General features: G+C 45.4%; 2 protein-coding genes across 4 annotated transcripts in view; both read left to right on the top strand.

Annotated features, from left to right (window-relative positions):
* rabgap1l (RAB GTPase activating protein 1-like) overlaps positions 1-12,657 on the top strand; it is a 489,306-nt gene that overhangs the window by 285,777 nt on the left and 190,872 nt on the right. The window contains exon 1 of one of the 3 annotated variants that reach the window (XM_060830055.1): positions 4,721-4,923. The exons of the other annotated variants lie outside the window; for them this stretch is intronic. Coding sequence (XP_060686038.1) covers positions 4,810-4,923 — 114 coding nt within the window. The 5' untranslated portion in view covers positions 4,721-4,809. Of the gene's footprint in view, positions 1-4,720; positions 4,924-12,657 lie in introns of those variants that run through there. 3 annotated transcript variants of the gene reach the window in all.
* LOC132818927 (G-protein coupled receptor 52-like) lies at positions 3,333-4,426 on the top strand. Its single transcript, XM_060830058.1, has one exon. The coding sequence runs from the start codon at positions 3,333-3,335 to the stop codon at positions 4,407-4,409; it is 1,077 nt and encodes a 358-aa protein (XP_060686041.1). The 3' UTR covers positions 4,410-4,426.

Here is a 12,657-nt window from a genome sequence, read left to right as displayed (position 1 = left end):
GATGTTGCCAGGGTTGGAAGATTTGAGCTATAGGGAGAGGTTGACTGGATTGGGGCTGTTTTCCCTGGAGTGCGGAGGTTGAGGGGTGACTTTATAGAGGTTTATAAAATCATAGGGTAAATAGACAAAGCATTTTCGCTGGGGTTGGGAGTCCAGAACTAGAGCGCATAGGTTTAGGGTGAGAGGGGAAAGATATAAAAGAGATTTAAGGGGCAACTTTTTCACACACAGGGTGGTATATGTATGGAATGAGTTGCCAGAGGAAGTGGTGGAGGCTGGTACAATTGCAACATTTAAAAGGCATCTGGATGGATATATGAATAGGAAGGGTTTGGAGGGATATGGGCCGGGTGCTGGCAGGTGGGACTAGATTGGGTTGGGGTATCTGGTCGTCATGGACGGGTTGGACCGAAGAGCTTGTTTCTGTGCAGCACATCTCTGTGACTCTTATGGGAGATTCAAGAACCTAGAGGTCACAGTGTAAAAAGAACATATCACCAATTTCAGACAGAGCTGAAAAGAATTTTATTATTTGAGGGTTGCGAGTCCTTGGGACTCTCTCCCTGAAAAGATTGCGGAAGCAGAGTTTTTGAATGTTTTTACAGCAGCGGTAGATTCTTAATGAGCAAGAGGCTGAAAGGTTATCCAGGAATGTGGGGTAATCAAATCAGCCATGATCTTATTGAATGGGAGAGCAGCCTCAATCGACACTCACCTCCTGATTCACCTGGTTGTATGTTATAACCTCCTGCTCCTCCACCCCTGAACAGTTGATTCACAGTTCATCCCCCTCTTCACTTATTCAGGGTGAAGTCTCTCCATCCTCTCTGAAATATCGAGAGCTGTTGTGAATTGTCTAAAAAAAAGCATGGATGTCACTTCTAAGAATGAACCTGATTTAAAATCCATTGACTATATGGAGCTAAGTTTGTTTGTTTTTTGACTGTTTTATTGTGTATTAAACTGTCTTTTAATCAAGTGAGTGACTCTCACTCCAAATAACTGGGACTTGACAGTTCTGAGGCATGGTTTATAATGCTCAGTGGATGTATAAAGTATATGAAGAAACATTGAGGAAGATTTTGGCCATGCTAAATTGCCCATAGTGTTAGATGCATCAGTCAGAGGGAAATGGGTCTGGGTGGGTTACTCTTCGGAGGGTCGGTGTGGACTGGTTGGGCCGAAGAGTCTGTTTCCACACTGTAGGGAATCTAATCTAATCTTAAAGATTGAGTGGAAAAGAATTCTGTGGTATTCTTACTGGCTACAAAACAAATCTCTTTCAGGGTTTCTGCTGTGATCATTTGCACTTTATTACCAGCTGCTTTTTGAGGGTGCTTCCCACTGATTTGTCACTCATTAGGAAGATCATGCAGTTTAAAGATTAGTGATTAAAAAGTATGGCAAGTGTATGGCAGAAAGTACTCACTCATTATGGAAGGAAATTATAGCCCTGTCTAAAATTACTTAACTATAATATTTATTTTCAAAATATTAAATCTTACTGTTGCCAGGACGAGCCCAGATGCAAGTCTCAGACCCAGCTTGACCCCTGATCCAAGGGTGGACCTGGAGTGTATTCGCAGGCAGTTTCTTAAGTCAGGAATAGGGCTACCACTTCAGAAAATATTCCTGTTTGCAGCACTGAGTCTGCGCTCTTCCTCCTCCATCACTTACCCCCTCAACTCCCTTCCCTAGCCCTGTCACTTTTGCTTTCCCCTTCTTGGGCCACTTCCTCCACTCCCTCATTTCTGCTCCTTCACTTGTTCACCCTCCACTTGACCACTCACTGTTCCTCATCGCTCTCGCAGCTGTGAGGTAACGCTGTAACTGATCCCTCACTGGAACCTCACACTGGGAAGGTGTGCAGGCCTGCATCCACTTATCATATGGCGTGTAATTGATGCAGGATACACCACTCTTCTCCCCTGAACACAATCTCCTTTCATAATACTGTGGGATGGCTATCTATGACCTCAGTATACACTCCATAGGTCAGGATAAACAAAGTGCAATTGGTGGGCAGTCAGTCTGTCGGATACTACTTGCATGTAGACCACACGGCTCATTAGAAATGCAAATGTCATTAAACAGTTTGCAAGCTAAATTTATAATGAGCGTTTTTTTTTAGATTCCTTTTCGTGTGATGAATAATGAATGGAGTTTTCCTGTGCTGATTGTATTACAGCTGACATTAGGGTTAGTGTAGTGAAAGTGTGCCTTTGTGTTCATCTTCCCTTTGTGCGGAGACCAACTCTTCAACTCTGTCCTCCTGGTACTGTTTGCTGTGGTCTGTCTGTACCTGATTTAGGAACCAGCCTTAAGGGGCAGTCTGGCTGTAAAACCGGTGGGTCCCGTCACGTTATCTTCATTTGTCACAGTCTAGGGCAGTGAGAGTGTGAGTGGCTGTGAGCCGACATGTGCCTGGCAACTGTTACCAAGCGACAAAAAAAAAACCCAGCTCCGATGGCCATTGGTGCTGTAGCTGCTCGTTCGGGAGCAGGGAAGCAAAGGTGGCTGGAATTCTTCCGCATCAGCTGCGATGGAGCAAAGGCGAGGGGCTCAGGTGCAGCTGCTGTGGGAGGAGGAGAGAGCAGCAGTGATACAACTGTGGCACCGGCAGGATCTATTTCTTTAACACAATGGATGCGCTAGACTCTTGCCTGAATCAGGAGATTACTGCTTTGTGCGTGCGGCTTCTTCTCTCGCAAGGAAGGAAACATTGATTAATGTATCTGGCAGACTGGGAACTTGGAATTGTCTGCGAATGCAGTGATCTACCTTCTGGCTTCTTGGTTAATTTTGCAGGCTTTGAAGAGCTTTGCTGCATTTTTCTCCGAAGACAAAAAGTGCCTCAGATCACTTTTTTTTTGAAAGGCAGGGAATATCCCTTGGTATTGGTGTCCTGTGAGATCTTTTCATTTCTCTCAAGACTCTTGTCTCCCCCTCTCTCTCTTTCCTCCACTCTGCCGTGAGAAACAGCTGGAAGCGGTACACTGGAGGGAGCTGGTTAGCAGCCTTGCTGTGTCGAGGTGTGTCAGCAGTCCTCTGATGCTGAGGAGGCATGTGCAGCCCGAGAGTGCTGGCTGCAGAGACGAAGGGGAGCAGCAAAGAGAGCCGGAGGAGCAGTACGGAGCATTGTGAGAGCGAGGACTGGAGTGGAGTGGACCTGGGAAGCAGCAGAATCGGTGGGAGGAGTGAGCCAGAGCATGCCAGAAGAGTGGAGTGAAAGAAGGGAAGCAGCAGAGTGAGGCGGAGGAACTGCAGCAAGAGCAGATGCTGTGCTGGCTGCTTCCATTTGCTTTGGTCTGTGGCCCACCCTTACCTCTGCCATGAACCAGACCACGGTTGAATGGAGAGCTGTGAGTGTGAGCAACACCTCGGTTAACCTGTCCAACCACGCTTGCCCATTGGGCTTTGGCCACTACGACGCAGTTGACGTTTGTGTCCTCGAGACTGCCATCATCGTGTTGCTGACAGTTCTGATCATACTGGGAAATCTGACGGTGATCTTTGTGTTCCACTGTGCCCCACTTCTCCACCATTACACCACCAGCTACTTCATCCAGACCATGGCCTATGCAGACCTACTTGTCGGGGTAAGCTGCTTGGTTCCTGCACTTTCTCTCCTTCACTATCCCACCGGCATGCAGGAATCTCTCACCTGCCAGGTCTTTGGCTACATCATTTCAGTGCTGAAGAGTGTGTCCATGGCTTGCCTGGCTTGTATCAGTATTGACCGCTACCTTGCCATTACGAAACCACTCTCCTATAGCCAGCTCGTCACCCCCTGCCGTCTTCGGCTGTGTATCATTCTCATATGGTTATACTCCTGTGCAGTTTTCCTGCCCTCATTCTTTGGATGGGAAAAGCCAGGCTATCATGGGGACATCTTTGAGTGGTGTGCTACCTCCTGGGAAACTAATGCCTACTTCACAGGCTTCATCGTCTGTTTGCTGTATGCTCCTGCTGCCTTCATTGTCTGCTTCACCTACTTCCACATATTTAAAATCTGCCGGCAGCACACCAAAGAAATTAATGAGCGGCGTGCCCGTTTTCCCAGCCAGGATGTGGAAGCTGCTGAGGGTGGGCCCAGCCCTGACCGGCGCTATGCAATGGTCCTGTTTCGGATTACAAGCGTCTTCTACGTGCTGTGGCTCCCCTACATTCTGTACTTCCTGCTGGAGAGCTCCCGCGTGCTGGAGAGCCCCTCACTGTCATTCGTAACGACGTGGCTGGCCATCAGCAATAGCTTCTGCAACTGTGTCATCTACAACCTCTCCAATAGCGTTTTCAGGCTGGGCTTGAGAAGGCTGTCACAAATGGCCTGCTCGCTGTGCTTGCCCTTAGGAAATGAGACGGCAAGAGATCCCAAACCCAGGAAACGGGCCAATTCCTGCTCCATCTGACAGCTTAAATATTTTTGAGGACAGAAAGCAGATTGCAGCTATGGCACTCCCTACTGTCTGGTACTCTTATGTGAAACCACTTCTGGGAACAGGAGAATTGATAGCTAGAGGGCTTATTGGAGTGGTCTGCTGTGGAGCGACAGGAGGCCATTCCATTACTGTTGTTGGTTGTGATCTGCATCTTAATCCTGTCTACTTGCCTTGGTTTCCCATTCCTTATTCACCCTGATGAACACCAATCTGTCAGGTTTGTTTTGAAATTCTCGAATAACTCATGGTCTCAACAACGGCTTAGGCAAAGGATTGCCTCAGATTTCTGTGACCCACTTTGGCACACCGGAGGGTGAAAACTGGTCAGCAGCGTTCTGATCGTTCTGAACAAGGTGGAGCTCATGAAGTAATGAACCTATTAGCCTACAGCCCTGGACTCTACTCACAGAGCTGGAGATGGCGTTGCATTCGCTGCTTTGGAATATGGGCAGTGGAGAGGCTCTTGCAAAGAGTGCGCCTCGAGGTACTGTACTGACTAGACATCGTTCTGATCATCAAGAGCATGGGGCAACTGTTTGTACAGCTTTCTACAGGAACATGAACACTTTCACTAGGTGTGCCGTATTCTGTTGTAGGCTGCAACCCTTTATAACATTTCAGTGTAAGCTTGCACAAAGTGTACGAAATATTCGGTGGAGTTTATGCTGTGACTGTGCCTAATGTAACCAAACACACATTTACTATTTCGAGGAGTGTAGTTAAAGAGGGTAGGAATTGAATTTATCTTTAAACAATAATAAACGAATGCAAAAAAAAAACCGTCACAGTGCATTGACAGTTATCCTGAAAGATCTTTCTGGTTGTTGCGTTAACTGTGACAGTGACTTGTTCTCTCTGTAGTTCTGGTACTGATAAGGATGAAAGCTAATGAAAGAAAGTGCCAACCGGGTTTGACTGTTTCACTGGCACCAGGATCATTGATATAAAGATACAATAAGCTAAGGCTAAGGTGGGGAGAATCTTCTGATTCTGTTCGTGTCGCGCTACTCAGGAATACGTTGCAAAAAAAGGGGAAACAGCAGTTAATGATTGCATTGCCCTCGGTGTGAATGCTGCTGATTAACCCTTCGAGCTCTCCAGCTCCTTTGCTGCTGGTACCTTCAGTCAATCAGCACTGACTTGGAGTGCAGTTTGTGGAATGCCTTTCCGCTTGCCGGCACCGCATCCTCAAACCAACTTTTTCGATATTCTGTTGGGTGCAAAGACGTTGCTGTAGTACTTGAAAGGTTATGTACTGTGCGATATGGGAGAGTTAAGCTGTAAGAATGTAATGTTAAATTATTTTTAAACATTGATTTATTGTTAATTGTTTTACATTTAAAAAGTGACTTTTATATATATATATATATATATAATACATATATCTATAGAATACATATTTGAACAGTCTGTATCGAAGAGGTTTAATAAATGAATCGCCCTAAATCGACCAAGTGTGATTGTCTCCCAGTGCACTGCAGTCTACCACAGGATTACATCAATTTTGTGAAGGTTTTGTTTGTTTTCCCCTTTGCCTTTTTGATTTGTCTTTTTTCTCTGTTTTTGATTATCTTTGGTATAAGGTTCGCTGCATTCCTTTTTGCAATGACCACATTCCAGTGCAGATTGTTCTGCAGTGTCTTTTTCCCTCCTGCAGCATAGCTCCTCCTCCAATACAGCCTTCCAGTGATGTAGCTGTGCCTCCAGGCTTAGCCCCAAGCTGAGCTGCCTTAGTTGTCCCTGAGCTGTCCTCCTGCTAGGGGTCAGCTAATTGCTGCGTCTTAATTTATCGCTGCTTTTCCTCTATTTGCAGAGTTGTTTGGCTTTGGCCTCGGTCTTTCAAAGGGAATGTGAGCCCAATCCAATGTGACACTAGTTCAGTGCAGTTCCTGGACAATGCTGCCCCCTATGCCGTGCCTTCGCAGCTCTCATACAATGCATGACCATCTACAACAAAAGACAATCTAAATGTTGCCCTTGACATTCATAGAATCATAGAGTCACAGTGATGTACAGCATGGAATGCATCCAACTCATCCGTGCCGAACAGATATTCTCCATTAATCTAGTTCCGCTTGCCAGCATTTGGCCCATATCCCTCTAAGCCCTTCCTGTTCATATACACATCCAGATGTCTTTTAAATGTTGTTATTTACCAGCATCCTGTATCTCCTTTGGCAGCCCATTCCATTTACCCACCACCCTCTGCTCCTTAAATCCCTTTTAAATCTTTCCCCTCTCACCCGAAACCTATGCCCTCTAGTTTTGGACTCACGTAACCTGGGAAAAAGGCCTTGACTATTCACTCTATCCATGTACCTCAAGAACTTACAAACTTCTATAAAGTCACCCCTCATCCTCCGACACTGCAGGGGAAACAGCTCCAGCCTGTTCAGCCTCCCCCAGCAGCTCAAACCCTCCAACCCTGGCAACATCCTTGTAAGTCTTTTCTGAATTTTTTCAAGTTTCACAACATCTTTCCTATAGCAGAGAGACCAGAAATTTTTTTTTTAGATTAGATTAGACTTACAGTGTGGAAACAGGCCCTTCGGCCCAACAAGTCCACACCGACCCGCCGAAGCGCAACCCACCCATACATTTACCCCTTACCTAACACTACGGGCAATTTAGCTTGTCCAATTCACCTGACCCGCACATCTTTGGACTGTGGGAGGAAACCGGAGCACCCGGAGGAAACCCACGCAGACACGGGGAGAATGTGCAAACTCCACACAGTCAGTCGCCTGAGTCGGGAATTGAACCCGGGTCTACAGGCGCTGTGAGGCAGCAGTGCTAACCACTGTGCCACCGTGCCGCCCACTGAAATGAACACAGTTTTCCAAACGTGGCCTCACCAATGTCCGGTACAGCCGCAACTCCTACACTCAATGCACAGACCAGTAAAGGCAAACATACCCAGCGCCTTCTTCACTATAGTGTTTACCTGTGAGTGTACTTTCATGTAACTATGAACCTGCGCCCCAAGATCTCTGTTCGGCAACACTTCCCAGGACATTAACATTAAGTGTATAAGTCCTGCCCTGATTTGCCCTTCCAAAATTCAACACCTCACATTTATCTAAATGAAACTGCACCTGCAGCTCGTCGGCCCATTTGATCAAGGTTCCACTGTTCTTCAAGGTAGCCTTCTTCGCTGTCCACTACACCACCAATTTTGGCAATGTCAATACTGTGACAGAATCTCCCACTGTCAACATCCTGTGGGGTTACCATTTGTCAGAAACTGAACTGGATTCGCCATATAAATACAGTGGCTATGCGAGCAGGTTAGATGCAATGAATCCTGCAGGAAGTACCTCGCTTCCTGACTCCCCAAGGCTATTCACCATTGATGGCACCCAAGTCAAGAGTGTGATGGAATTCTCCCACTTAGCTGATAACACTCAAGAAGTTTTACACTGTTGCACCTGCCACACAGTGTTTTAACTCTCATATCTGGAAAAGAAACTGCGAGTCGACTGTCAATAATAAACAACATTTATTTATGTACCACAATTAATACTTTAACAACATAGTGCACTATAAACTAACAATTTACACTATAAATCTAATCAACTATCTTGTGCTTTAACTTAACTGGTTGGCACTCCTGCCTCACAGTGCCAGGGACCTAGGTTCGATTCCCACCTCGACCGACTGTCTTTGTGGAGTTTGCAGATTCTCCCCGTATCCATGTTCTCCGGTTTCCTCCCACAGCCCAAAGATGTGTAGGTTAGGTGAATTGGCCCTGTTAAGTTGTCCATAGTGTTCAGGGATGTGTAGATTAGGTGCATTAGTCAGGGGAAATGTATAGTAATGGGTTGGGGAATGGGTCTGGGTGAGGTATTCTTCAGGGAGTTGCTGTGGACTTGTTGAGCTAAATGGCCTGTTTCCACACTGTAGGATTCTATCATTCTATTAACCCTGGGTGATCATATACCATCACACCAGATCTGGGCTTTAGTCCACCTGGTGATGATCGTCTGGTCACCTTCTAACGGTGGTCCCAAGGATGTCTTCACTTCACAGTGGTTGGTCTTGAGTTACTGCTCCTGAGGTGACATTGCAGTGATTAGAAGTCTTCACGCCTTTTCGGGAGGGTCCTCAATGTCCTCCAATAGGTCAATCAGGGTTCGATCACCCTGATTAATTGGACCTAGTCAGGAGTTGACATGTCGATGGCAGGATGATCCTTAAGCATCCATTCCTGGAGGTATTGGGTAGCCCTCTCCAAATAAGGGTGTGAGACGTCCTCATGTAAGCAACTCAATGTTTCCAATTGTCCTGGGGATGGCATTCCTGTTGATTCTATTCAATTCCAAATTCGAGTGTATATTGTATTGTCTGCAGCTGCTAGGTCAATTGCGTACTGTCTATCTGTAGCTGCAGCCTGTGTGGAGTCTGCAACATGGGTATTAGCACAGTCAGTTTCGTCTAGGCTTGTCTCCATTTCCCAGCATGCTTCATTTATTGTCCATTTTTCATAAATCCATCATAATTCGATCATTTTGAGCAGCTGTCCAGCCACAACACCAAAACAGCTTGATTGATGCATCCACAAACATCCACACTCTCCATCACTGATGCTCAGTAGCAGCCGTGTGTACCATCCACAAGATGCACTGCAGAAATTCACCAAAGCTCTGAGGATATCACCTTCCAATCCCATGACCACTTCTGTCTAGAAGAACAAGAGCAGCAGATACATGGGGACACCACCCCCTGTAAATTCCCTTCCAAGCCACTCAACACCCTGACTTGGAAATACGTTGCCATTCCTTCACCGTCACTTGGTCAAAGTCCTGGAATTCCCTTCCTAAGAGAATTGTGTGTGTCCTTGTACACACGCCCTGCAGGAGTTCAAGGAGACAGCTCGCTACCACCTTCTTGAAGGCAACTAGGAACAGGCAATAAATTCTGGCCCAGTTATTGACATCCACATCTCATAAACAAATAATGTGAAAGGTTCGCTCAACAAATCAACACCTTACATAATGGTATTATTGGAATAAAATATCCCAAACTACTTTCCAGGAGTGTTATCAAACAAAGTTCAACAGTGAGTCACTTAAAAGAGGTTTAGGAAGCAAGCTTGGCCAGCGATTGGTTTTAGGAAAGGTCTTCATTGAGGAAACTGAGACAGACCAGGTTAGGGAGAGTATTGCAGAGTTTAGGGCAGCTGAAGGTGTCACTGACAATGTTGGAGCAATCAAAATCAGAAGGCCAGAATTGCTGGAGAGCAGATATCTAAGAGGGTTCCAGAGATGCAGCAGCTCAAGACCACGGAAAGATTGCAAGACAAGAGTGAGAGTTTGAAAATCAAGATTTTTTTGCCCAAGTATGGAGCCACTAAAGTTCAGGGGGCACATGGTGGGTGAATGAGACTCAAGTGGGCTAGGACCAACGTGGCAGAGCTGGATGTTGGACAAGCAATCTGATGAAATACAGATATTTGATAGGCCAAGACAGGTAGTGATGAGGCAAATTGACTACGTTCAGCGCGCACACACACACACACACACACCCATCCTCCAAATAGATTGTTGGTAAGTGTCGATGTTCTCAATTTAAAATACAATTAATCTTTATTGCAGATAAGAAATCTCAACATAGTTGCTGTTTAAAGTGAAATCAGTTTGATGTAAAAACACTGGTCTCTACGTTAGTATAAGTAGGTTATACCTGGCAATGCCCAAGATCCTGGATTCCAGGAAGAAACCAAACACACCACACTGATGCAGGAAAAGGATTTATGTTATGACAGAATGAGGAGCTGATTCAGTGCTGCTTCTCACTGTATTAAATACGTGTTGAAGATCAAGTAGGACTCATCTATAAAAATAGAGCATTCATTCATAAAGTCTAGCCAGCTAGTTATTACTGGGAATGATAGCTACGTAGAAGTAAACAGTCAGCCGGGCCTCAGTGGGGAGCACCCTCCCCTCAGACTCTGTGCTGTGGCTTCACGCCCCACCCCAGAGAAATGAGCACATCATCCAGGCTGAGAGTGCAGTGCTGAGGGAATGCCGGGCTGTCGGAGGGTCAGTACAGAGGGAGGGCCGCACTGTTGGAGGTTCAGTACTGAGGGAGTGAAATTAAAACTGAAAGCTGTGGAGGAAACAAAATACTTTGCTACAACATTTGAAAAATTCTCGACTGGGTAAAACTCCTCTCACAAGCTAGTCAGGTGCAGTCAGGAAAGCTTACACTTCATCATTAAGATACTCCTTAACCAGACACCATCAGAGGGTCAGTATTGAGGGAATGCCACACCATTTTAGGGACCATCTTTCGGTTAAGGCGTTAATCGAGGCTGTGGCTACCTTAGGTAGGTATAAATGATGGGTATTCTCCTGATATCACTGAAACAAGTTGACTGGTCAATATCACACAGCTGCTTACGGGACTTCTCTACCCTGTGCAGGGCTTTTCATGGACTTAATAGGCTTTAACATACTTTGAAACATCCAAAGTTGCGAAACATTCTTCACAAGAGGCAAATGCCCCTGTCATAGCTGGTTGTAAGGGCATTTCCCAGAGCTCGTCTCCTATTTGAAGCGACTGCTGGACAGGCACATGGGGAGCAGTGAGTTGAGGAGTGCGTAGGTTAAGTTACTATATTTTACTTCGATTAAACCTCGGCTCAACATCGTGGGCCAAAGGGCCTGTTCTGTGCTGTACTTTCCTCTGTTCTAGCTGGCTTGGGGATTCTGGATGTGTCAGGTTAAAGAGTATCTTAATGGTCAAGTGTAAGCTTTCCTGACTGCTCCTGACTAGCTTGTGAGATGAATTTTTTCCAGTCGAGAATTTTTCAAATCTTGTCACATTTTGTTTCCTCCACAGCTTTCCTAATTAATTTCACTGCTGTTCATTTACCGTTACAGGACTCGGACAAGGGTCTTGCTTATCAGTAGTATGTCCTGGAAGTCTCTCTCAATTAGAATCATTGTGCTTTATCGATTCCTGCACTCAAGTCAGCTCCCAGCATGTTAGCAATTCTTTCTGACATTTGTCATATTCAAATTACATTCCCAAGACAGTTCTGTGTGCTGACCATGATGGGACCATTCTGCATTTTTGTTTTTCTGTTTCCTTGTTGGCCTCATCCTTTAGTTAACTGGGGATGCTTAATGAACATGTATTTCTCGAAGAACGAATGATGTATAATGGGATTCAAAAATGCTAAAGTCAGTCATTATTGTTGAATGTAATTGTAGTAACAAATATTGGGGTGGCACAGTGGCTCAGTGGTTAGCATTGCTGCCTCGCAGTGCCAGGGACCAGGGTTCGATTCCCAACTCCAGCGACCGTCTGTGTGGAGTTTGTACATTCTCCCCGTGTCTGCTTGGGTTTTCTCCGGGTACTCCGGTTTCCTCCCACAATTCAAAGATGTGCAGGTCAGGTGAATTGGCTGTGCTGAATTGCCCATAGTGTTCAGTGCATTAGTCAGAGGGAAATATAGGGTAGGGGAATGGGTCTGTGTGGGTTAGTCTTTGGAGAGTCGGTGCGGACTTGTTGGGTCAAAGGGCCTGTTTCCATACTGTAGGGAATCTCATCTAATCTAAAAATATCCACAAGATAGAACTTTGTAAATTCTCACCAATGTGATTGACATCCTTTTTTAAATTGGTAGCCATTAGAAGCATTTTTGTCAGATTTGACTGATAGAGAATTCAAAGGCATGCTATTGTAAACAAAGTCCCTGTCTTAATCCTACATTGTAAATAACCAGCAATGAAATTAATTATAAATACTGTGGAATATACAACAAGACTCTTGTACGTGATGTTAGAAAGGTTTCTGACTGGAAAAGAGCAGCTGGTTTAAGGAGCTTGGTCAGGGCCAGGTGATCTTGCCTGTTGTATCGGAAGTTAGTGATATTTTGGCTTTTATTTTCCTTTAGCTATTTGCTCACTACTACATTTCTGGTCACTCTCAGCCACAAATTTGGACAAAATCCTCCGAACATTTAGCAGGTCATGCCAACAAACAGACAGAGCAGGAACCTCTGAATATTACTCAAGGTGAGCCAGAAGTCAGCGAGGGTATGCTTTGCTGGTACATTTCAAGATGCACAAGGGCATCCTGCTGGGATATTGCCACAATACTGGAAAACTGATGGATATTAATCTGGTGTCTGCTGGCACTTCATTTGAGTATGCCAAGATTGTGAATGTTCTCGAAAGTGGCTTTTTGATATTTAACTGGAAAGTGATAT

The sequence above is a fragment of the Hemiscyllium ocellatum genome, chromosome 9, assembly GCF_020745735.1.
Source record: "Hemiscyllium ocellatum isolate sHemOce1 chromosome 9, sHemOce1.pat.X.cur, whole genome shotgun sequence".
Classification (NCBI taxonomy): domain Eukaryota; kingdom Metazoa; phylum Chordata; class Chondrichthyes; order Orectolobiformes; family Hemiscylliidae; genus Hemiscyllium; species Hemiscyllium ocellatum.
The sequence above is the reverse complement of the archived record's forward strand: the minus strand, read 5'-3'. Positions and strand labels throughout refer to the sequence as shown.